This window comes from Amborella trichopoda, chromosome 7, assembly GCF_054954075.1.
Source record: "Amborella trichopoda isolate Santa Cruz 75 chromosome 7, AtrichopodaSantaCruz75HAP2 v2.0, whole genome shotgun sequence".
Taxonomy (NCBI): Eukaryota; Viridiplantae; Streptophyta; class Magnoliopsida; order Amborellales; family Amborellaceae; genus Amborella; species Amborella trichopoda.
Window position 1 is genome coordinate 33,746,700 of NC_142342.1, and position 25,162 is coordinate 33,771,861.

Sequence of the window (25,162 nt, forward strand, 5' to 3'; positions counted from 1 at the left end):
TTATGATGAAATTGGAGACTAAGAGAGTGCAACATGGAAGAAGACTAAAGAGGAGCTCAATTTTGATGGTCATCAGGCTCTAAAACTTTCTTTGGTCTAGTTGACATTTTCTCTAAAGATGTAAAGTTTGGAATATATTAAGAACAAAAGGTTGAGATTGATATTTTCTAAAAGAAAGAGAGATTAATGAATGAGAGAGAGAGGGTGATGCCTCTATAGAGAGAGAGAGGGTGATGCCTCTGAAGGCTTCTGTCCCCTTCCACGAGAGAATGTTCCATGCCTCTTTTTGCAATCCGTAGCAAAATTGGACTCTACTAAAGAGCATGGGGCACAAGCTCAAAGTCAGAACTGAACTCTCTCAAATTTAGAATACTTTTATTTCTCACAAGAGTGAATAACGGACTAAATCACCTATTTTAGAATCATCCCAAAAAAAATCCAACTATGAATTCCCTTCTCTTAGGGCCGAAACCTCAATGTCCTCTCCCTCTCCCTCTCTCTCTCTCTCTCTCTCTCTCTCTCTCTCTCTCTAGGTCAATCATCCTGCTCAGTATTGTTGGATTCACTTCAGAGCCTTGGGTTTTGTTGGAAAAACAAAGTAATTTGGTGTTTCAACCGATTTAGAGAAAGATTTTGGAATAAAAAATAATAATGTAAATAAAGTATATATTTATATATAAAAAAATATTAAAATAAAAAATATTTTGAAAATAAAAAATTCAAATTGTTTTTTTTTTAAAAAATAGTTTGATAGAGGCTGTAGCTCTATCAAAACAAGTAAAATCTCACCTCATAACTCATCGAAAATTACAATTTAAGCATTAAAAAACCTTTACATTAATCTTCATAGCTTGAACATTATCATTTTGAAAAAAACAAGGATTTCAACTTCTAAAAATAATGTATGTTGTAATAGATTATCTAGATCGTCCTTGTTCATATATCCACAAGATTTGTATCATTTTTCGAGTTTCAAATTTCATTATCAGTGTTGGAAATTGATTTTAGAGCCATCATGGAAATTTTTTGTTGCCAAAGGTGCTTTCAGGACAAGGATTTGAGGAGAGGCTTTATTTTGTTTTTATAAAACTAGGCCTTATAAAAACCTCATCCTTAAAAATGACAATTATATGCTTCGGCCCAAGAGACCAATCAAATCGAAGCGTGTCGGCCAAAATGGCTGAATCAAACCGAAAAGGGCCGAAGTAAGCCAAAACAGATATACCAAAGCTTCGCTTCACTTTGATCTAGGCCCAAAATCCAAAGAATTTAGCCTCTTCGGCCGAACCAAGCTGATGTTATAATATTGATCCCATCTTTTAACTCTCAAGCTCTCTGTCGTCTCTCTCTCTCTCTCGCGCGTCCTTCCTAGCTCAATGATCAACTCTCTACTCTTTACTAAGAGCCTCTTATTATGTTACAAAGAAAACCAAAATGGGTGCTCACATCCTTAAAGGTGGGACCCAGAATATCATGATGTGGCATCCTCAAGGCCCACAAACCGATGATTGGCCCTCCAAAGAGAGCACTATATTGGACCACGTCAGCGAAGGGCTCCCACGTTAGCAATTTGGAGGGGAAGCGGGAAAAGGAGGGCCGGCCCTTTTGTCCTTCAAAATTTAGTGGGGTGAGGCGCCCATTTGTCTTCCCTTCTACTTAAAGACCAAATTTTTGGATTATTTCCTTAAAGGCCATATTTCCCTTGCTCATTGTGAGTGACCATATTACCCCCATGTCGTTGTTAACCCTAGTATTGTGCAGTAGTTCAGCTTACTTCTTGAGTAAAGTCTGTCATATCCAATGCTTTAAAAACTGCATACTAGATTAGAACAGGCCGATTCAGATCGGAAATTGGTCGGGCTGGTTTGGTTTTGTCAAAGTATTAAGAACATGCCGGTTGCTCTCTGGAACTAACTGATTCTAGCCGGTTCTATCAAAGAACCAATCCCATTCTAATTTTTAACACTTTTTTTATTTTTTGTTGTCTAATTTTTTAAAATTTTCATTCACCAGTTCACTAGGCTAAATCACCGATTTGGATATCCGATCTGTTGTTTTGGACATCTGATCTGTTGTTTTGGACTAGTTTTCCAGATGGACACTCTGGGTCACTTGAACCTTGTATTTAAACCTTGGTCATATCATTAACACTATCCTAAGTTCTTGCCATTCAAACATCAAGGGTATGATATCAATTACATTTTTCATCTAATTTAAATCAAAATGTCTCACATAGCATATGCTACACCCTTGAAGTTTTTCTATAGTCACATTCACAATAGTGATAAACATTGATCTTATAGAAATTTGAAGATGCAATGATATTAGATGCAAGTAAAACCAGTTTGGTTAGAAAATGTTTATACATGGAAAAAGTTTATATAGAGTCAAGGTTCTAAACAATCAAATTAGAGCCACCTAAAAAATTTCACTAGAAGAGGTAATTTTGATGTCCAAATATCTTCAAATTGATCATCTCAACATCAAGATGCATGGACATGAGAAAAAGAAATGGATTTCAAATTTTTAAAGTAGTGCATCTGGCAATGCATCTCTTAGTCTTCCTCTATATGAGAATTGGATGTATTATTTTTGTGTTGTAGGTGTAATATTGGACTTATGTTGATGGTTCCTAACATTTTTAATAAATTTCAATCGGTTTTTACTCTGTGTTTTATTTTTTCTTCAATATTTATCATTGTGCTTGTGCATGTGAAAGGGCAAGCAAAACTTACAAACTAGAAGACGGGTAGTTTCGTCATTTTCAATATAAATTGACTTACTTGATATTTGGAGCATAGCGCGAGTTTTTTTCGTCATTCGCTATGAATATTTTCTCTCGCCTTTTGTCTAAGCCTCATCTCTTTCTCTCTCTGCGTTCTCAGAGCCCAAGGCGCTTTGCTTCTCCTAAGCCATGGCGAGGTCTTCTCTATAACCTATTCTCTCTCTTCTTAACAATAAAAAACATATTCTCTCTCTATTCCTATAAATCTTTCTCTCTCTTAAAATCTCGCTCTCTCTCGTCGTTAGATAGGGCATCTTCTTGGTGTGGATCAGAGGCGACGAAGTCCAAAAATCTCCTTCTTCTTTTCTCACGCCAAACCAGTAAGCTCTCAGATCTAGCCTTCTCTCTCTTGGCATTAAAATTAGGGTTTTTGCCTCTCTCTCTTCATTGACATGCATGCTTTCGTTTTCCTATAAGATTTTCAAATTATTTATACCACCAATCTTCCCCTTTTCTGGTTAGAGGTTCAGGACCTTTGACAATCTAGGGTTTCTTTAATTTCTTTCTCTATTCACCGTTTTCTCTCTGTTCTTTCAATGTCTGACTTCATTTTCCGATGAGATTGCCATGAATTACTCATTTATACCACCATTGTTCCCCTTTCTGGTTTTAGTTTATAAGTTAAGGCCCTTTTAGCTACCTATTGATCCTGGGAAAACGAGGGTTTTTGCGACTTGATCATCGTTTCCCCTTCTCTCTCTGTCTCTCTCTTTGCATCCATGCCTTCCTTTTCCTATCATATTTCTAGAAGTTGTTTATACCTAGAATCTGCTCCTTTCAGGTTCTGGTTTGTTAAGGTCCTTTAATCCTCTATTGGTCATTTGAGATTTTAGGTTTCGCATTGCATGGCAAAAGGAATGATGTGTGGAAGCCCTAACCCTAGTGAAAGGGAGCAGTTCTTTGAGCGTTTTGTTATTGGTACAAGCCCTCGAAGTGGCCTGAAACGTGAATATGAATTCGCCAGAAGGGTTCAATCGGAGATTTCTGCTTCTCTTGGCAAAAGGCGGGGATCTACAAAAGATGATTCAGGCCAAAGCCCTATCAAGGAACCTAACAATAAGGGAAATTATAGTTCTAAAGATGGTTCAGACCAAAGCCCTATCAAGGAACCTAACGACAAGGGCAATAATAGTTCACAGGAAATTGGCCAAGCTTCTTTAATAGGGAATGCGTCAACAGAGCATGAGGTAGAAATTCTTGGTGCTTCTCCTCCTCAAACTCTTAGAAAGAGAATCACTCGTTCAATTTCTCGTGCGAATGCTGCTGCCTTCTCTTTGCCTGAAATATCCTCTCTCGAAATGAAGATTGAAGGCCCTGAAGGCATTCAGGTTTTCAAGAGAAGAAGATGGACTCGGGAACAGGGAAACAAGGGATTTGAGGGAAAACTGATTGACGATTCAATGAATAAATTAATGAATAGTGAACGAAAAGAATCATTGGAATCAGAGAGCAATCTGTTAGAAGGCTGCAAAGATAAACCAACACAGATGGAATTGATTGGGGAACCTGTTTGTTGCTCTCCGGTTAATTCTTCAGCTAGTGATATGAAAGAAGTGGTAGGAACTCAAGAACCAGCAAGACCCATTACTGAAGTTGGCGATGTTGATAATGGGGAACCCCTAGTTGTGAAATCTGAGATTTGTGAAGAAGGGGTCGCTCGACAAAATGATGTTGGAAAGCGCGAACCAAAATTTTTGAAGTCTGAGATTTGTACAGATGGGGTTCCTCAAGAAAATGATGTTTTAAAATGCGAAACCCCTATTTTGGATTCTGAAATTTGTGAAGGGGTTTCTGGAAAGAATGATATTGAAAAGACGCAACCTGCAACTTTGCTTTCTGAATGTGAAGATGGGATTGCCCGAAGACAAAATGATGGTGAAAAGACCGAGCCTCAGATTTTGAATTCTAAGATATGTGAAGATGTGGTTGCTCGACCAAATGATGTTGAAAAGTCCGAGACCTCAATTTCAAATTCTGAGATTTTTGAAGATGGAGTTTCTCGAGAAAATGATGTGGTTGCTTTTGAGACTAAAAATTGTGTGGTACAACAAAGTGAAGGAGCTATGGACTTGGACTCCGGTATTCAGGGAGAAGAGGTTGAAAATGTTTCAAGAACTCCTGCTAATGAATCAAAAAGTATTATTTTGTTGAATGATAGCAAAGACGAAGTGGGCACTAGCATGGATAGAGAGATGTCTAGCGATGCTCCTGGTTCTTCGACTAAAGCAAGCAGTTCATTGAGAAGCTCGGCTAGAAAGAAGCTCGAGCTGAAGATGTCTAAGAAGATAGCCCTTACCAAGTTTCCCTCTAATGCCAGGGAGTTGCTTGCAACTGGTTTGCTTGAAGGATGCACTGTTCACTATATATTTCGTGGGAAAGGGGTAACTTTTTGTGCTATTCTTATTTGTTTCTTTATTGGTTAAATACGGCCATCATTTCTTTGAATACTTATCCATGTCTTTTTTTGTTGTTGTTGTAATTCATTGTTATTGTAGTTAAATACCTTTTTGTGCTTATGTATTTACTCCCTTTATTAGGAGCGGCTTCGTGGGACTATTAAAGAAGGTGGAATTTTGTGTTACTGTTCATCGTGCAATGGCAATAAAGTGAGCTAATTATTCTTCCCTTTTTTTTGTTTTTGAACTTTTTCTCGTGTACTTAGCTTTTCTCATTATCAATGGATTTGCTTTCGACCTGCTCAAACTATGAAATTGTTGGTTAACAGATTGTGAACTCTTTTCAATTTGAGATCCATGCTGGTAGCTTACACAAGCGTTGCTCTGAGTTTATCTTCTTGGACAATGGTAAGTCTTTTCGTGATGTATTGAAAGAAATTAGCTTCTCTCCAAGGGACATGCTGGAAGTAACCATTCAAAATGCTATTGGCTCATCTTCCAGCTGCAAGGAGTTCCAAGGTAAACTCAACCTCTGTGAATTTTGACAACTATACAGTTTCTGCATATTTTCTCCTGGCTTTAAGATGTCGAGGGTTGTAAGATATCCTGGTTATGAATCTTGGACAGTCGGCATAAGCATACATGCTATTTGTATTGTTTTGAATCAATATAGTATGATGAACTTTACTAGAGAAATCATAAGTGGTAACTTATGCTTATTGGGCCACAATCCATTTTGCTGCGACTCATAGTGATTTATTTGTTTATTTTATATGTTGGATCAGTTCATGCATCGGGCCTAGGATTGCCAACAACTAGCAAGAAGCATTTTCCTTTGCGAAAATCTCCAAGAATTAAACCTGAGATTCAGGTGAATTTGAGGTACATTTCTTTTGCTCAAGGCCCCTTCCTCTCCCTTCAAACTTAGGAAATTGTGGAGGTTGTATTCTTGATTGCAAAAATGAGAAGCTGTTTTTCTGTCTTCTTAATCTTTGCTATAGCTACCTAGTCTATGATTCTAAGCTCCTTTACTTTGTTGTGTTTTTTTTATGCACAACTGTTTAGGAGTTTACAAGGTTTGGCTTTGTTGTGCACTTTTTGTAAGTACTGAAGGGTTGCAGAATCCTGTATGGTGAAGTCAGAAGTCTGGGGTCTTGTTCAAAGTTACTGGATGCTCAAGATCAGATTTTGGGTAAGGGAAGGCAGCCATTGGACAACATTTTTCATCTAAAGAAGTGTTATTCTACCATAGGTAGTTTTGGAAGATGTTGTTTGTGCATCCATGGGTACTGGGTAGTTGTGGCTTTGTAGCTTTTGTTTTTGTTTTTAATTTTTTAAGTGTAGCATTGTTGTAGGTTGTTTGAATTTTTTCTGGGTGTTGACAAAATGTTTATTAAGAAACAAGAGGAGACATATCTTTGTTGCACTGCAAGGGTTTTTGGTAGGCTACATATGTAAGACTGTACTGAAGGAGTAATGTCAGGTTGTGAGCTGATCAAGAGGTTGATGCCTACAACATGAAAGTTAATTTGTCTAGGACATGAGTTTGGCGGACCATGAGATGGAAGTTGGGAGCATTTTGGTGGATGCTTATGCCATTTACAGCTGTAGTACTAAAAAGGGATGTTTGCGTTTTAAATTGAGTTCTGAAAAATGTTGTATTATGTTTCTTTTGTGGCGTTCAATACATAGTTATTAGAATTGAGAGCAGGATCATGGGTGATTTAGTAAAAAGGCTTTGACGATGATGATGATTAGGAGTGATTTAGGCATTGAGAATTGGGGATTGTGAAGGGCTAGAAGAGGCCTGTGATAGGGACTGCTGCCTAAATAATGCATATTGTAGGGATCTTGATCTGACTTTTTTTGGATCTTGATCCCATTCTTTATGGAATCGTTCCCAACCTTATGGCATTGCGCAAGAGATTACGACTACACTAATTTCCAATCTTCACTGAGAACTAAAACTAGATAGTGTAACTTGAGAAATTGAACTAGTTTAGGACTACCATGTTTAATTTTTTTAAATAGATTAAAATGTATGATCAAGATCCAAAAGTTAATCCTCAAAAGGTTAGAATTGCCCCCTGGCCTTTTGTGATCTCGATACTTTACAGCAGGGATCAATATCTTGAAGTTAGAAAATCGTGATCCCTTGAAGTTCACTCTCCCAAAGCACTAGAGTGAGATTAGAGCGGAATCGTAACTAGGTTGAGTGATCTTGGTAACTATGGTTTAATGGTGTCTTGGCCTGTCGGGAACATGGAGCTTGACCAATGAGCTACTACAAGCTTTCCTACCTGGAATATCTCTACTTTTAGGGAATTCCTTTGTGGATGGGCAAAAAGACGATCTGCTGATGGCATCAAATTCTGCAATTTTTTTGTCGCTTAGGAGGGTTGAGCTGTGGGGGGCAAGCAGTTTTCACTATCGAACTTATAATATGTAGGAGGACAAAGATAATAAATTGTGTTGAAATCCCTTGAGGATAGGGAAGGATATCAGGGAAGAAGTTGTAGGGGGTTGAAGAATTTATAATCCTCAAAACTATGAGGAAACAATATTAAGAAACTATGATGCTCCATACTTGTTTATCCTTTTTGTGCTGGTTTTGTGATAAGAAACTGATATTGATTCTTGAATACTTCAAGGATACTTGATATAAACATGAATATGAAGAATATACTGAACTAGGTGGTGTTTAGAAAAGAAATTTAACATGAGCATGTGTTGTGTATGTATTCAGTTAATATGATGTGTGTATTTATCAATGCATATATTTATGCACTCTATAAGCTGTCATACGGATTCACCATTGAGTCAGATATGACTTGCATCCCAGCATGGTGTCTTGGATTACTGAACTGTAAGTAGTATCCTCAGTCCTCATATCCCATAGCAGTATGTGTGCACCTTGGTGGAGGAAGGGCCTGAAGTCTTTGGTGGCAGCATGGAAAGCATTCGAGGCCAGGTATAGCAATAATTCCTCAGCTTACGATGAAGATAAAATTGGGGATATTAGTTCCAGTGACTTTGTACTTTGCAGGTGTTTCTGCCCCCAAAACTGTGTGTTTGAAATTTGGCTTTCTTGATTAACTTAAAGAGCTGTGCCCAGTTGGTCTTTTTGAATGTGTTTTGAAATTGGCTTCCTTGATGTAGTGAGAAAAGAGTCAAGCTGGTTTTTTTAAATGCATTTAGGTCAGTGTTTTAAAATGCGGCCGCATCAGGCGCTATGCGCTGGGCATCACATCAAAATTGACCGCATATGCGATTTGGAGAGATGCGCCCGCATCTCTCCACATTAGAGCCGCATAGCGCATACACCGCATCAGGCCGCATAATTTTCTGCAATTTTTTTCAAAACAGTACCCCTCGGGGATGGGTAAAGTGGTCTTTTTGACCTTTGAAATTTGGTGGAAAGGGTTTGCAGGGTATTAAATATCCCAAACAACAGCTTTCAGCCACATTCATGGCTTTTTTGTGATCGATTGGATCAAAAGAAAAATTTGGGAAATTTTTTTCGTTGAAGTTCTTCGACTTGTGCATTTGTTGATACTTGGTTATTGATTTGTGCCTTGCCTTTTGGGTGTTGATTTGAGGAAGTTTAGGCAAACTTGTGATGACAAATTGTGGGTTTCAAAGGCCGTAGAGAAATCGACAAATTGTATTGACTCTTCTTGAGCTTGACTTTAAAATTCTTTAATCTTCATGGACTTTTGGTTTGTAGTATTTTGTAACTTTAGAGTTTGTGGTTGCAAATTTGTGCTTATGGTTGTTGATTGTTGAATATTTTATGAAGCTAGTTTCAAGTTCTGTTTTTATCAAGGGATAGTGGATACAGAATCTCCGACAACTATTACTTTTGGAGTTAATGAATAAACTAAATACCTACTATGACATATATCACCTCCATTTTTTTTTCTATGCATTAACTTATTTTTTAGATTTTTTTATATTTATTGACCGCATCGCCGTGATCCACTCGCATTTGTACAACATCGAGCCACATCGTCGCATTGGCCCACCCACCTCTTTCGGTTGCATCCCGCATTTTAAAACACTGATTTAGATGATGGCAGCTTATGATATAGTTATAAATTGGATGTCGGTGAAGATCTTTCTATAGAATATTGATTTTTGTCATGTTAAATAAAATGTCGTCTTCTTCATCTAGAAGTTCTGTGGGACAAGGTCGATAATGTGGTATCAAGGGATCTTCTGCTTCAGAGCCAGGAAGAGAGAGCTACAATACCAGTAAGGGAGACAACAAGTGGCATTAGTTTCCTTTGCCATGGATGTTGGGCTAAGAGAGTGAGCCTGTTATTAGGGATTGTTCTGTATTTATTTGTCCGTTTTATCATAGAATGTTAATTGCCATCGTATCAACCCTGTATGGTCCAAATTGCCTTAGGAGTCAAGACTTTGAAGCTGTTAGAAGTTGTTTTAGCTACTTTATTGCTTGGGGGGGGGCATCCGTGTGTTGAGATTCTCTTTTGAGCGGAAGGGAGGCAGTAAGATAGCTTGTATATGGATCATTTTCTTATTTTATTTGATTCCATTTGTTAATTGGTCTACATATAGATGGCTGATGTTTATTTAGTTATTTGGACGATGGTTATTGGATTTCTAGGGAGGACCCTGTGTTACTCTCTAGGTATTTTGTGGCAACATGTGGCACAATAGAAATTACTGGTCAATCTGAGACCTGGGAATTGAGGTCTATGGAATTTAGGGTTTTGGCCTCTTGTGAGCTCCTTATTTCAGTCCTTGTGTATGCACTTTGTACTTATTTCACATACTAATACAGAGGGTCAGGTACCCTCTCAAACCTCTTGCTGCAGCGAAGAAACGATAATAGCAAAGTGCAGGTCTGATCTAATTTGTCTTAGTGCAGTGGCTTTGAATGTCTCTTCTCAATCAGGTAGCTCAGCTTACCTTTTAGGTATTTTGGAAAGGGACTGTTGGGAGAGGAGGGATATAAAATGTTTCATTGTCCTTATGTAGAAGGATGGCAGTGGATGAAGAGATTTGTGAGCTTGGTGTTCTGTTTGATTCTTAATTCAACCCGACCACCCCAACCCACCCAAAAAAAAGAAAAATTTTCCTCCTTCCATCGAACATAGCTGTCATAGGACAGTAAATAATCAGTTCCTCGACTGGCCTATTTTGCTCTGAATCTTATTTTTTGTTGCCATACTGTTGAAACCTGCTCGTATTATCATTTTATTGGATTTGAACTCTATTAGTCTTTTGAGAATGGGGTTGGGGTCGTGGTGGTAGCATCACTTGTGCCCCAGGTAAGGTCTAGGCTTCCATTCTCACCTAACGCAATCAAAAAATCACTATCGATTTAAAAAAACTGGTAGGGGCTCGTCATCCCCACTGAATTACCCCCCCAAAAAAAAACTCTATTAGTCTATTCTGGTTAGAACTTTAGTATGTCATTCACAACACCTACTAGGCTTGTTTGCAATTTCTTAAGTGGAACATTCAACACCTTATGGTAGGAATCCTCTCCATGGTGGGTTCGCCAATCCTAATACTGCTGCTCCTTTGTAATTCTTAAGTTACTGAATTTGAAAAAAGTAAACATGTGCTCATGTGTGATCCTATTTTCTAGTAACCAAGAGTCAACATATGTTCCCATGCCAATCCTTGTGGACTTAGAAACCCCCTCTCTAGGGTTCCTCGCCAAGCAATTTTATCTTTAGTGCTTCTTTCCACCTATAGATGCAGGACATGGGAGAGTTTGTGGAAGAAAGAGCATGAAGATCTATTACTTAGAAGGATTGGGGAAGAAATGGATGCGGTATTAAGTTTAAGAAGTGGGAGGTCTTCGAGGCTCTTGAGGGAGGATGCTACCCTAACTTCATGGCTCAACCACTACTCCAATTCTAGACAGGGTTAAACTTCTTTTTGAAGACACATTTATACCCATAAGTGCAGTTTCTTTTTTCCCCTTTTTACCCTTTTCCTCTTTTTTTTTTTTTTTTAGGGGGTGGAGATCCCCCTTATGAATCTCACTTCAGAATCTTTAGGGAGCCCGATCCGAGGTCGCTCCCCTCATCAAGGATCTCGATCCCTATCTTATGGGGATCTCGATCATTGACTAAAAGGGATCTTGATACTTATGGAAGCCTGATTATGACCCCGGGCATTTCAAAAGTTTTTGAATTCTGAATGAATCCAATATCTTTGACTTTCTGCTGATTTTTTCCCTTATAACAATAGCTAGGGACCATGTGTCAAACACTTTTGTTTTCTGTTTCATGGTTGTGGTTTGCATCAAGCACCTCACACATGCATAGTACATATATCAGGCTCCTTCCCATACAATGCTCCTAGCCGCTTCCAAAGTAGGGAGCTTTTAGGCATGGGTTAATCCTAGACTCGCGAGCCTACTTAGGTTCCCTCACCAACTCCCGCTCTTGCCCCCAACAGTTGTGTTCATACTTGCAACCATAGTTACCGGAATCTCTCGCCAAGGTCGTAATTCCAATTTGGAATCCCAATTTGGCGATTTTGGCAAGGAATCTTCATAAAATTCGTTTTTGTTAAGTCCAGAATAAGGAATCTCAATTCCAATACATGTAGAACTTATTTCTAGTATGTATTGATTCTTGATGCCGTAATTATTGGTACTCGATTCAACATTCTTTGAATCTAGATTCTACATATAATGATACTCGATTCAATTGCTTTCGAATCTAGCTTCCCAAACATCAAGTACCACGGTCCGTGGATGCAAATAGGTGAGAAGCTCGATTCCAAAGAGGTTAGAAACTCGATTCCATACATGTAAGGATCACGATTCTAGACATATAAGGATCTCGATTCTATTTGGGTCAAATCTCGATTCCTATAAAATAGAAATCCCGTTTCCTGCGATTCCCCTTGTATGGACATTGATTCTGAAAACATGAATCTTCTAGTCAATAATGATCTCGTGATTCTGATTCTTTAAACGATTAGGAACCTCAGGCGTTTCTAACAACTATACCTGTGACATTTCCCCATTCACTTGGTCATCGTATTTATGTGGCTCAAATGACAGCCATTATCTGAATGCTACAGTTTCACCACACACAGCCACTTCCATGAGAAGATCTTCTTCTCTTTCCAGTCATTTGGTGCCATTGATTTGTAGCTTGTCTACAAGAATGATATTGTGAACATTGTTATAAGATTAGCTTCAACTTGACTGAAGATGCCAAAGTCTTTGAATTTATGGCCAAACTGAAGCAAAGTGAATCTGAAAATGCTTTCCATAATTTGTTCGGGTGTCTTTGGCTTGCTTCGACTGGAAAATGGCTGTTTTTGGCTTCTGAATCACAAAAGGCAAGCAAAACTGAAAGAGAAACCTATAAGAATTTAAAAAGTATTAAAATGTCCCTTGTTTCTTTAAACTTAAAGGTTCAAAGAAAGTACAGCTTTGTTTGTCAGATTTTTTTTAGGGTTTTTTCATCGTTGAACGTCAAAGCCTTAGCTTTAGTATACATGGTGGATGTTTACAAATTTATATTTTCATTGTTTCAGTGAAAATTAAAATTAAAATGATGACTATGAGATATGAAGATTGTTATTTTTATGGATTGTGAGTGATAATGGTTTCATCATAAACATTTAATACTATCAAAGTTCCCCTTTTTCGCAATTTTTTGATAGTTTTCTTAATTTTATACTTTTCAATGGATATTGTAATTTATTTTAATATTAAAAACAACCTGAATTTTCCCTCTGAATAGGTTGAAGTATCGGAGCGCTTGCCTTTCCTAGCCCAACCGAAGAAGCCTCCAATACAAATCTGATAATATTGGTTCTTAATGTCAACACCTTGGTGCTTAGTTTCTCCAACAAACATTAATGTCCGTAGCTTCATTTGATCATTTGATGAACAATGAATCCATTGATGGCATTTAGTTGTCCTTTGCTGTATTTTTCAAACAAAGAAGCTCTGAATTATGGCATGGTTTACTGATGCTTGAACATATCATGATAGACAATGTTTAGAAAGCAAGGCGCCGCCTGATGCTTAGGCAGTTACCCCTCCTATGTAGGCCCAGGCGGGCCAGGCAGTAGCAACACTAGGCCTAGCTGCATTCCTGTTTCTTTAGTGTCACTTTACTTTTATGACTTCGACTATATTGTGGCTTGGGGGCATTGGAACTTTGGATTTGGGAATTGTATGGAGATTTGAGTCTATGAACGATGGACTCTAGTTTATGGACTCTCATTTCGGTTATTCAGAATTTGGGTACTTCTATTACTTTGTGGAAATGTAAATATCAATGGTATATCTTTTAGACTTTTACTCTGAGTTAATTTAATCTTAAATTATTAAGTGATTAATGAATTATTGCAAAAATGTACGTGGTAAATGAGAATATAGATTCTTAAATAAACGTATATGAAACAAATATATGCATATATGTGTATTTGGAGTGCGCACGTATATGTATATATTGCTGTTAGGGCTCCTCAAACCTTGGGTGCCTGCCTAGGCACCCAAACCCTTCTCATGGCCTGCGTCCGCCTAATGTATTTTCCAGAGTGGAGTTGTTTGTTCTATAATTGCAACTAATTGAGTCTTGTGGGATTTTGTTGTGCTGAAAAGCAAAAAGCATATTGCTCTTGTGTAGGTTAGACATACAGCTTGTACCTCTTATCCTCCACATGTAGATTGGGCTTGCAACAATTATGGCTGCCATTGGGGTCGAGTTTACCCCTACCTAGGTCCGACCCTTGAGTGTCCCTGCTAGACTTGAACTTGGCTGGCTCTAGGTTGATCGGACCCGGGCCTAATCCCATGGATAGTTCTTGGCTAGATCCAGACCCTCTCGGGTCCCCATTTTTTGGGACTCTGGTCCCACCCCCCATGTCCACTTCTCGTGTCCAGATTCAGATTTGCTAGGCTGTCCTGACCGGATTTGCACCCCTAGTGAGAATGATGCTTTTCGGCTAATTTATTTCCTTAAAATAATTTCATGTTTTTTCCTGAGAAAATTTACATTTGAATAAATTTATGTTTTAAATACCAATATATGATGCATTAGCAACTATATCAAATGCAATTAAGGTGCCTTTTGGTACGATGCGAAGTTTTTGCAACAGCGCATACTTGTGACATACAATAGACATCCTTCAAACATTATCAGTGACCAATAAAGCTACTAAACCTAAAACCAGTACAACAAAAGAGTTCTCTAGCAGCTTTTCTTTTTGTTTTTTGAAAGAGTTTACATGTCTAAATGACAACATAACCAATCACTTCATGTTGCTCAAAGGAGCATACAAATGGAGTCGGTCACGGGCATGCTAGGGAGATAGATTAAAAAAAAAGGGAAAGGGAGGGAGATACAAAGGTCATAAGAAGTGGCTAATTGCTGGCCACACCATTGGGTATATGTGGGCCCTCAAAAAGATCTTCTCTTTGATTGCCAATATGCGCCAGGAGTAACACTTGCATCATTTAAGCTTAAAATGCCTCAATTTTTTGTATTTGATTGTAAAATCTGGTAGATATCTTACTCTTACATAATGCTTGCACCTCACCCTAAATATTTCTTTATTGATTCCATTTCTCTTCACTAAAAAACAAAGATTCCATTTCGGAAGCGTTCTTGTTTTTATTCTTTGTATGGGGTGTCTTCAGTCCATCCAAGCCTATTATGACGTCTGACACTCCTGAAAGTACCTCAAAGGATATCGTACTGCAAAAGAAATGTAGGGGACGTCCAAAGCTGATTAAAAGGTTGGTACTCTTTTCTTTTTAGTTTGTTGTTGCTAGTTAATGTGTGCATAAATATATCGTCCTGGAGCATGTTCCTTTGGTTTTTTTGTGCCCTCTCGCTTGCTCAGTTTTTGTTTTATAGGGATTTCGGTCTTCATTTGTCTGAGGGTTCTGAAAGTACCGGAGAGGATATCGTGTGGCAAAAGCAACTTAATGGACGGCCAAAACTGACTAAAAAGTTGTATTCTTTGTCTTTTTGCCAAATTAATTTTGTTCTTGCTCTTTATTGGATGCATTGCTCTCACTTGCTTCATTTTTCTTTCTATAGGGATTTTGGTTTTCATGCGATGTCTGAGAGTCCTGAAAGTATTGCAAAGGATATCGTGCCGCAAAAGCAGCATAACGGACGGCCAAAGCTGGCAAAAAAGTTGGTATTTTTTTCCTTTTTGCAAATTAACTTTGCTCTTGTAAGTTATTGCATGCATTGCTCTCACTTGCTTTGCATTTCTTTTTATAGAAGTTTTGGTCTTCATGAGATGTCTGAGAGTCCTGAAAGTACTGCAAAGGATGTCGTGCTGCAAAAGCAACATAATGGACGACCGAAGCTGACAAAAAAGTTGGTATTCTTTTCCTTTTGCAAAATCAATTTTGCTCTTGCTAGTTATTGCGTGCATTGCTCCTGGAGCATTTTAATTTTTTTTTCAGGTCTTTTTGCCGCCCTTTCACCTGCTTCATTTTCTTTTCACAGGGATTTGGGTCTTCATAAGTTGGTCTTTGAGCCGAATGTGCTACCCAATGGAGCGGAGCTAGCTTACTATGCACAAGGAGAGGTTGCCTCTTATAGCAAAAAAGTAGACTTCTCAGTTGATACATGTTTTAAATCTTATTCTGTAATCTTATGATGAATACCATCCTTTTACTTAAACAGCGGTTGCTCGATGGTTATAAGACAGAGAATGGCATTTTCTGTTTGTGTTGTCGAACTGAGGTATGCAGCTGAAGTTTTGTGCATTATGCTGCAATTCTTGGTTCTTATGGAGCTAGAACTTGATTTTCTTAAATTTGATGACCAGGTCAGCCCTTCAACTTTTGAAGCACATGCTGGATGGGCTTCACGACGGAAACCGTAAGTTCTATTCCAAATTCCTGGTAGTTCATTTTGTGTGCTTAGTATTTCAAGCATGATCTAAGCGATTGTTTTTTGTTGCTTAGTATTTCAAGCATGATCCAAGTCATTTGTGTTGTTAGTTATTTTAATTTTGTATGATAAAAGAGCATGAGCCAAGTCATTTGTGTTGTTAGTTGTTTTAATGTTGTCTGATAAAAGAGCTCGTTTATGTTTATGCAGCTACCTACACATATACACTTCCGATGGAGTTTCCCTTCACTCACTTGCTGTTTCCTTGTCACGAGATCGGAAATTTTCTAATGTTGATAATGATGATCTTTGCACATTTTGTTGGGATGGTGGCAACCTCCTACTCTGTGATGGATGCCCAAGATCCTTTCATCCAGGTGACCGCGATTTTTTATTTTTAGTTATTTTTATAAAGTGCCGTCTCTACATTTGCTTATGTTCTCATAATTGTTTTTTGTTAATTAATTTTTGAGCAATTGTTTTCATGGAATAGCGTTGCTTCCCACTTAGGAAGGTTTATTAAAGGCTTCCTGTGGAGGAAAGACTGAATAGAAATCTTCTTAGATTGTAAATAGGCTTGCATCCATTCTTTCATGAAGGCCTTGGCCGAATTGCAGGGCGCTGCCGTAGGTGATGATCACAATCTCTGTTCTCTGTGGACTTGATGCTTGAATGCCCTCAGTTAATCTTTTCCAGTGCTTCTGAGAAGCATGAGGATTTGTGCTACATGGGGTTAGAATCTTTTATTAAAAGAGATTACATTCCATTCGTTATAGCTAAGGACTAGCACATGCAAATGCAGAGATATGTAGTGATTCTATATGGTCAGCCCTTGTTTTTTTCTTATTTATTTATTTATTTATTTTATTTTTTTTTGGGGGGGGGGGTTGTTATCATTTCTTGGCGGTTGATCCAATGTATGATATGAATTTTCGTGATCACGTCCACTTCTTCTTTTCATCCTTCTTCCTTAATATATTTCACGCAGACATGCTGAGAGATGGAGAGAGAGATGAAAATGCTACATGAGATAGTTGAGGTTACTGGCAGTGTTCCTTGAATTTTTCTTGCAAATGGAGTGATAATTGGATGCTTGAGATCAATGATTTGACAATTCAGATGATGATAAATTTGGATTCATTAGTTTAGGGAGATGTGAAAGGCTACTATTGAGCTTAATGCTGAACAAATTGGATCTTGGAATTGGTTGAGTTTTGTTTGACAATGCAGCATTCTTGAAGATTGGATGTCATTTTTTAGAGTTTGTCTACTTCTGCTTTGTTGCACGAGGTTCTCACAGTTGAAAGCAGTTAGACAATGTTGCTGCTCCATGCTGTTAGATAATGTTGGGGCTTATTTGTATTAGGCTGCTTACATTGAGTAGGGCCGACTTTTAGTATACTTCTTGAAATGTGGCTTTCGACGTTTTTAATTAGTTATACATGTAAACAATTTTCATGAGTCTTTATACTGAATTATTTGTTTTAGGCAGAATTTGCTTAATTATTTCATACGATGGCCCTCTTTGGTTAAGTTTTTGTCCTATTTCCATGAGTCCTATTTCCATGAGTCTTTATACTGAATTATTTGTTTTAGGCGGAATTTACTTAATTATTTCATACGATGGCTCTCTTTGGTTGTGAAGAAAACGGGACGATGCGATGCGTGTGAGAAAACTTCAGGGCGCACTAGCGCACTCCAGCAAGAAAATGGATTCGCGTTAGCGCCGCGCTAGCCATTGCTTCTTGCTTTCGAGCTGTAGTTTGCTGGGTGCACTAGCTGCGAAGAAAACTACAGTGTGCTAGCACGCACGTAGGCGGGAAGACAAGCAAGAAAACAGATGTGTGTTAGCCCTGCGCTAGCCGTTGCTTCTTGCTTTCGAGCTGTAGTTTACTGGTTTTTTGCTCTTGCGAAGCAAAAGTTTGAGAGTGCTTTGCCGCCCCCTAGCAGAGCGAGTGCTTTAATGTGTAGCACAAGAATCAAAGCACCCTAAACAATTGGAAGTTGCGTTTAAGTTTGTGTCATAGGTGTTTTGGAATAATCTCCTATCTAAAATTGCATTTTCATACTTATTTATCCATATATTGATAGGTATTAATAAACATATACGCACCACATTGCTTTTTCAAGACTATCAAAGGCTTTATATTTAGTATGTCTCTATCTTGTGACATTGTGAATAAAGTGCTTATTTTGTCTAGTCTGCCAATGTGCTAGAAAGTATACCATCCTCTTGGGGACTGCGGAGAAAATCAGAGGCCATTTTAAGTTGATGGGTGGTCTTGATCCAAGTGATTATGGTTCTCTGTAGTCCATTGGATTGTAGTATACTTTTCAATAGGTTTGCTATAGCAACTTTGGGTTCATACGATTTTTTTATGGTGTTTCTGGATTCATTATGCTGCCATGTCTATGTTTTTCTGTTGCTATGCAACTTTGGGTTCATACATTTTTTTTTTATAATTTTTTTTTATCTTTTTACTTCTATTTTTATGAGGAATCTGTTTTCACCTTGAGATTAATTCTGTCATTGATGATTCAGGCATGCTTGTGCTTGCTGATGAAAGAATTTTCTATACTGTTTCTGATTCTTGTGATGATTCTTTCAAATGTTGATTTGAGTTTCTCCATAAATTGAATTAACATTAATGTTTGCTACAGACTGTGTGGGCTTGCCATGCATCCCCAGGGGTGATTGGTACTGTGCCTATTGTGAGAAGAACTCGTTGGACTGCAAGTCTATAGATCAGACAACTGAGCGTTGCAGACGAGTAGTGAAGACAGCTGCAACAGAAGTGGGTGGCTGTGTCTTGTGCAGGTTGTTGTTACAGTACTTTACATTAAGGATGAAATATTCTACCCTCTTGAATACATTCAGGTCTTCAAACCTTATGTGCATGTATGTGTAAGATCGTTTGATTGAACTGTGTAAATTGAACTTAATAAGTTCAACAAGACAGTTCCCAGTTTAAGATTCTAAAAAATCTGAAATCTGAATCTTCGTAATTTTTTATTGTTATCATATTTTGAGTTGCTAGTATAATCTTTTTCTGGATCTATCTATAGTAAACAGTAATCGGTGCCTTGTCCCTGGGCAAAGTTTCATCAGTTGTGTGTTTGTTCTTGTTTTGGATCAGGGCTCATGATTTTAACAAAACCGGCTTTGGTCCTCGGACTGTTATTCTCTGTGACCAAGTATGTTTTTGTTGCCTTGTTTATGTCAACTGTTTAGAGGTTGGTGCACTTCACTTTCTTACAACCTTTGTATGACTTTTTCAGTGTGAGAAGGAATATCATGTTGGTTGTTTGAAGGATCATGGAATGAGTGATCTGAAGGTATTACTTTGTGCTATCTCCTGTCAGGGTAGTTGATTGCAGTTTAGTGCTTGCAACATGCAATTATACAAAGATGATTTAAGTTCCCATTTTGAATATATAATTCACTTGGCACTCATTGTTTTCTCTGTAACAGGAATTGCCGAAAGGCGAATGGTTCTGCTCTGCAGGTTGCAGTAGGATTCGTGCTGCTTTGCAGAAGTTGATTGTTCATGGGGACGAGAGTCTTCCAACTTCGCTTACAGATATTATAAAGAAGAAGCACAAAGAAAAAGGCCCAAGTACAGAAGGTCTTGGTGACATTAGATGGAGGCTTCTTAGTGGAAAAATTGCTTCCTCTGATAGCAGAGCATTACTCTCTAAAGCTGTTGCTCTGTTTCATGTGAGTGTTCCCTTAGTTAAACTGAGATACTGGATTGTCTTATGACCTTCATAGCTTCCATTTCATGTTTACAACTTCAATGTTGATGAATTACTATATGGAGATGCAGACTCAAATGGCGTCATTTTCTACTGGGCAGACCTTTCTGTTTTCTTAAAATTATAATCAAGAGGATTGAATTGTTTCTCAATGTATGTCATGTGTCTGTACATCAGGGGTTTTCACTATTCTAGAACTGCAGAAAGATATATTGTAACACTTAATATATAGTGATAGTTAAGTGGAGTGACAAGAAATGCTTCTCTCTTAGCCAGTAAGGTTGAACTCTTTGGCTTCACTATCCAGACCATATTGAAGCATTGTAGATCAAAAGCCTCCTCCTTGGCTCCCAGTTGTCAGCCTAGAGGCATTTGGACAAAATAGTGACTGGAAACCCGAGTTGCCTGTAACGGCTTGAGTAAATTTTTTTTTTACCTGCATTGTATTTTGCATCGAATGTTCCTTGTTCTGTAGTTTGCTGATTGATTATTGTTAGGAAAAGGTGAGGTCGTCTCTCAATAGGCACTGTCAAGGGTTTTCTTAAGAATGGGAATGTTTCTACCATTGGATGACAGTCCTTACGAATTGATTTATAGTTTAGCAAACATGGTTGGGGAGCTGGAGTAAATTACTATCCTTGCGTTAGCCAAATTTCAGTCTTTGACTAGGCCAATTAGAGGAACTTGAGGTGCTAATCTTTTATTGATGGAAATTTTTTTCACGTATTTGGAGATCCCTCTTCAATGGGATGGCTGTGAAGGAAATGCTATTTCAGATGTCACACGTGTGTTGGAATGGGGTAGTCATGATGAAGAGTAGTTGTTTTTTTCCCTTTAAACTTGCAAGGGGTTTTTGTGGGTCCCCACCCAGTGTATATAATTATATTGGTCTCTTATATGTTCTGATTATATTGGCCTCTATATTGCACTCTATTCTTAGGTACATGAGGTCATCACCACTTGTCACTCAAGTGGGTTTGGGAGATACTACTTCCCATCTTCTATAAATGGTTCTCTTGTTTCATTTTGTAGAGGAATAAGCATATTTTCAGGGATGTCCCTTGGAACACTTTGGAAGGATTGCTCGCATCTTCTTTAGCCCTCCAATTTCTAGCCAAATTACTTATGTAATTGTGGGGTGTGAGACTTTCCAAATCTTGGCTAGAGATTTGTTTGGAATTTTCTTTTGAACCAGTTTGTCTGGAGGTGAGGAATGAGTTTTTTTCGCGAGGCTTAGGTGAGCTTCAAAATGGTATAGTCATCTGAGAGTCTGCAGGGTTAGAAGCTTAGGGCAATGACTTGGAGCCTAGAGCTGCAACAAAGCCATGAACACTTATGTGATAAAAAATAGGACTCAAAGGGGACATGTTCACATTATATGGAGCTCATAAGAAGTGAGAAATGGGTGCTATATGATGTTTTATGGCTGAAGCCTTAAATGATAATCAATCAAATATGCAAATAAACACAGGTACCCTGAGTCCCAGAGTGTCCCATGCTCCTGTGGGATTCTTTGGGTTTAATCTTTTTATTTGTTATTTTGCAGCATTTGGGAGTGGGGGGGTGGGGGGGAATAATGCTGGCTGCCTAGGCACATTGTGGCAGCCTAGGCAGGCACTTAGGTTTCGAGATCCCCAGTGCATGTATATGTATGTAGGACATGATGCTATATATTATGACTTTAAGTCTGTAACTAAATTACATATAATGCAGGTAAATATGTAATAATTAACAAACTATTTATTTTACTATAAACTGTAAAGTATATATTAGTCTCATAAAAACATTAAAAATTTGAATGATAGTAGAAATCCTAAGTTTGAAATTAACTAGGTAAATGTTGAATAGCCAAAATTGCCTCTATTAACCTCTTTTGATATTTCACAAAGAATGAAATCCAAAAAAGTTGTATCTCATATGATTTCTCAAAGTTCATATCTTCTAAAAAAATATGGTTTTTTTTTTATATTCATTTCATCGGAAGTAGTTAGGGAGCAATGGGTGCGGTGCAAATACCCTCCCACCAAAATCAAATGTCCTTTCCCCCATTGATATGGGGGATTGACCAAAATTCCTATGGCTGCGGGCATATGGTAGCTTAAAGTGGGTGCCTCAGCTGAGGTGCTAGGTGCATCCATGAGAGCTAGACACCCTCCTTGGTTGTCTCACCTAGGTGGTCTGCCTTGCAATTGGCGATGCACCTAGGAATCTGCACTGCCTTGAGGGGCCCGAAGCTGGTGCTTTTTGGGACACTGTTATCAAATTTTATAGTATGTGCTTCCACCAATTTATGTTTTACGTTATTTGCCCTTAGAAGCTGCCATATGAGATTTATGGAGCGGAGTTTTATTATTGTGTTTGTTCCTTTTTTTTTATTTTATTTAGTTGTTCATATTGAGGTGCCATGTACTCGGAAATCTAAAATGAACAATGCTTTTTCTGCTTACTGTCTATGTACATGTACTTGCAGGACTGCTTTGATCCTATCCTTGAGATAACAACAGGCCGTGACTTGATTCCAACTATGGTCTTTGGGTGAGGAAAGATGCAATTGCTATTCACTTCTTAATTTACTTCTTTCCACCATTTGTACCATGATTATGCTTTGTATTCTTCTCTTAACACAACTCTACTCCACAAAATAACCTCTTTCTGTGATCAACATCTGCAGAAGGAGCATGAGAGACCAAGAGTTCAGCGGAAATTATTGTGCTGTGTTAACTGTAAAGTATGAACAAGTTGACTGTGTTGGCATTCAATTTTGTTCTTATCTTCACTTAATTTTTTTGAAGTTTTTGCTAAAGTTTTGGCTTTCTTCTGCATAATGCAGCTCATCAGTTGTATCTGCTGGAATTCTCAGAATTTTTGGACAGGAAGTTGCCGAACTTCCCTTAGTTGCTACAAGTCTTGATTGTCAAGGACAGGTTGAACACGGCATACTGGGTTTTATTTGTTAACTGGAATCTAGTATTATTGCATATGTTGTTTTTCTCTATTTCATGTTACATTGGAGCAAGAAAGTTGATATGGTCTACCTATATCTTGATGTCCTAGTTATGCCCTTGATATGTTTGAAACTTGTAGTGAACCATTGGGGCAAGAACATTCCAAATTAACTTAACGTCGAGAGTTTGACAAGTGGTTAATATTCGTGGTACTGATCTGTTTTATGGGCCATCAAGGTTCATTATTCTCTATTTTCTGGGTGCAATTTTCAAATGCAACTATATGCCTTGTATTAGGAAGCATTTGGTCTTTTAGTATGATGGGATTCACCATTGATTGCAGCATACTAGGAAATACCTGGTCATGGCATACTGATGAGACCCTTTTTGAGATTATGGAAACAACTTAGACTTAATTTGTGGCTACCATTTAACCTTTTTCCTTTTGGATGGCTATTATCATTTTTAGCCTTCAGCTGTTGCTTTATCTGAACATTATCTGATATTTAGAGTTTGGACTTCAAGATTGAGATCAAGCATGAAGCTGCGCGTGTTCTTGTGTAATCAGGGGTACTTCCAGGCATTATTTTCGTGCATTGAGAGATTGCTGGGCTTCTTGAATGTCAAGTATATTGTGCTTCCAGCTGCTGATGAAGCTGAGTCTATTTGGACAGAGAAATTTGGGTTCACAAAGATGAGTCAAGACCAGGTAGTGGCCATCATCTTTAATTGAAAGGGAATTTATAAAAATGCACGTAATCGAACTTTTAATATTTTACCCATTTCTACATTAATTTCAAAAAGTCAATCAAATTACGCATGGTCCTGAATTCAAATATTTGAGAATTGGTAGAATGTTAAACAGTTGATAAGTTTGGTGTATTTTGATAAGTTTCCCTTTTGAAACCTCAATTACATGAATCCTCATGAGACATTTTAAAATATCCAAGGTCCCCCAAGTCCATACACAACAAAGAAAAAACTCCACAAAATCTTCTTATATAGGAACTGGTTCATAAATGTTCTTTTAAGAAGACACTTTTTCATCAATGTATGTTTTGAGTCCAAAAGAGAAGACTATCATTTTGCAAGTGTGAGAAAACTGCTATATTCAAATTTTATTTCAATAAAACACACGAGTGTTTGCCCACACCAAACTGGTGTTTTAAAGTGGCACTCATAGAAGCCACTCAACCAGGAGGTCAGTGCCACCTAAATTCTGCCTCGAAGTGCCAAAATGTGTTTTATGGCAATATCTAGACCAGTTCTTGGTGAATCCGAAAAAGTTGTGGTTTTTCCATACTAGATTCCTCGTCTCTTCTAAGAGAAAAATTTAACACAAAATATCTAAGAATCTCTTCTTTTATTTGGAATTCTTTTAAAAATCTTCAAAAGTATATTTGATCATCTCATAAGTTCTTTTGGCAAGTCTTTTATGAGTTCTTGTGACAAATTTAAGTTCTTTTTCCAACCAGAAGACTCGAGAATTTTCTCGAGTTCGCACAAGGAATTGCGGATGGGTTGTTACATAGCTTTATTTCAAGTTCACACATGCGCATAAATATTTTATTGTTGTCCTTTTTCTTTGATTTGCTTGATGAGTTGGAACTAAATTTGAGAAATAGCTTTCTGGCATAATACATTCTTTTTCCTTTTAGGTTACTGAGCTTAGCATGCCTTGCTTGCAGGTGTCTAGGTACACAAAGGATCGCCAGATGATGGTCTTTCAAGGGACCTCAATGCTTCAAAAAGCTGTTCCTAAGTGCCGTGTTATACGGCGTGGTCCAAATGGTAGCTGAGACAAGATTCTTTTTGGTGGGCTTGAGTAGAGTGAAGCCTTGTCTACATTCCTTTTTGTAGTACTGTCTTCAAATATTAAGTCATGAAAATGTACAGAAAAGAGAGAGAGAGAGAGAGAGAGAGAGAGAGAGATGGCGGGGAGAGAGAGGGGTCTCTATTTTTTTGTTGGTGTAAAGGTAAAGTGGGTCTCTCTGCCCGCACTTGTCAGATTCGTTCTTTAGGCTGTCTTATTTCGTATCCATAAACTATGCATGCGGGGGTCATTTGTTCTGTCGAATTTTGAACAGAGATATCAATGGAAAAATGGTGTTTCAATCGCAAATTTCATTCATGGTTTTCTATTTTCCTCTCTCTCTCTCTCTCTCTCTCTCTCTATATATATATATATATATATATATTTATATTTATAAGGCAAGCTTTCCATATAACAAAGTTCTCTTTTCCTTTTTATCCTGTTTATTCTGAATGAAGGGTTAAGATTGTTTCAATCATAATGTCATTTTTTTATACTATTTTTTTTTAATTTATTTTTTATAAACTATTTGGATACTAAATTTTGGATGTCCATTCTTCTATTAAATTCACATTAGCGAAAAATATAAAAAAAATATT

General features: G+C 37.8%; 1 protein-coding gene across 1 annotated transcript; it reads left to right on the top strand.

Annotated features, from left to right (window-relative positions):
* The first annotated feature begins 3,066 nt into the window (after positions 1-3,066).
* Positions 3,067-24,872, top strand: LOC18432921 (uncharacterized). Its single transcript, XM_020666467.2, has 22 exons — positions 3,067-3,105; positions 3,619-5,166; positions 5,323-5,391; positions 5,511-5,700; positions 5,967-6,063; positions 14,834-14,932; positions 15,054-15,149; positions 15,240-15,338; positions 15,429-15,527; positions 15,660-15,741; positions 15,840-15,899; positions 15,985-16,037; positions 16,260-16,426; positions 18,711-18,867; positions 19,187-19,244; positions 19,329-19,385; positions 19,522-19,767; positions 22,276-22,340; positions 22,477-22,533; positions 22,636-22,729; positions 23,319-23,459; positions 24,439-24,872. Exons 2-22 carry the CDS (start codon positions 3,631-3,633, stop codon positions 24,547-24,549), a joined length of 3,633 nt encoding a protein of 1,210 aa, XP_020522126.1. The 5' UTR covers positions 3,067-3,105; positions 3,619-3,630; the 3' UTR covers positions 24,550-24,872.
* The last annotated feature ends 290 nt before the right edge of the window (positions 24,873-25,162 follow it).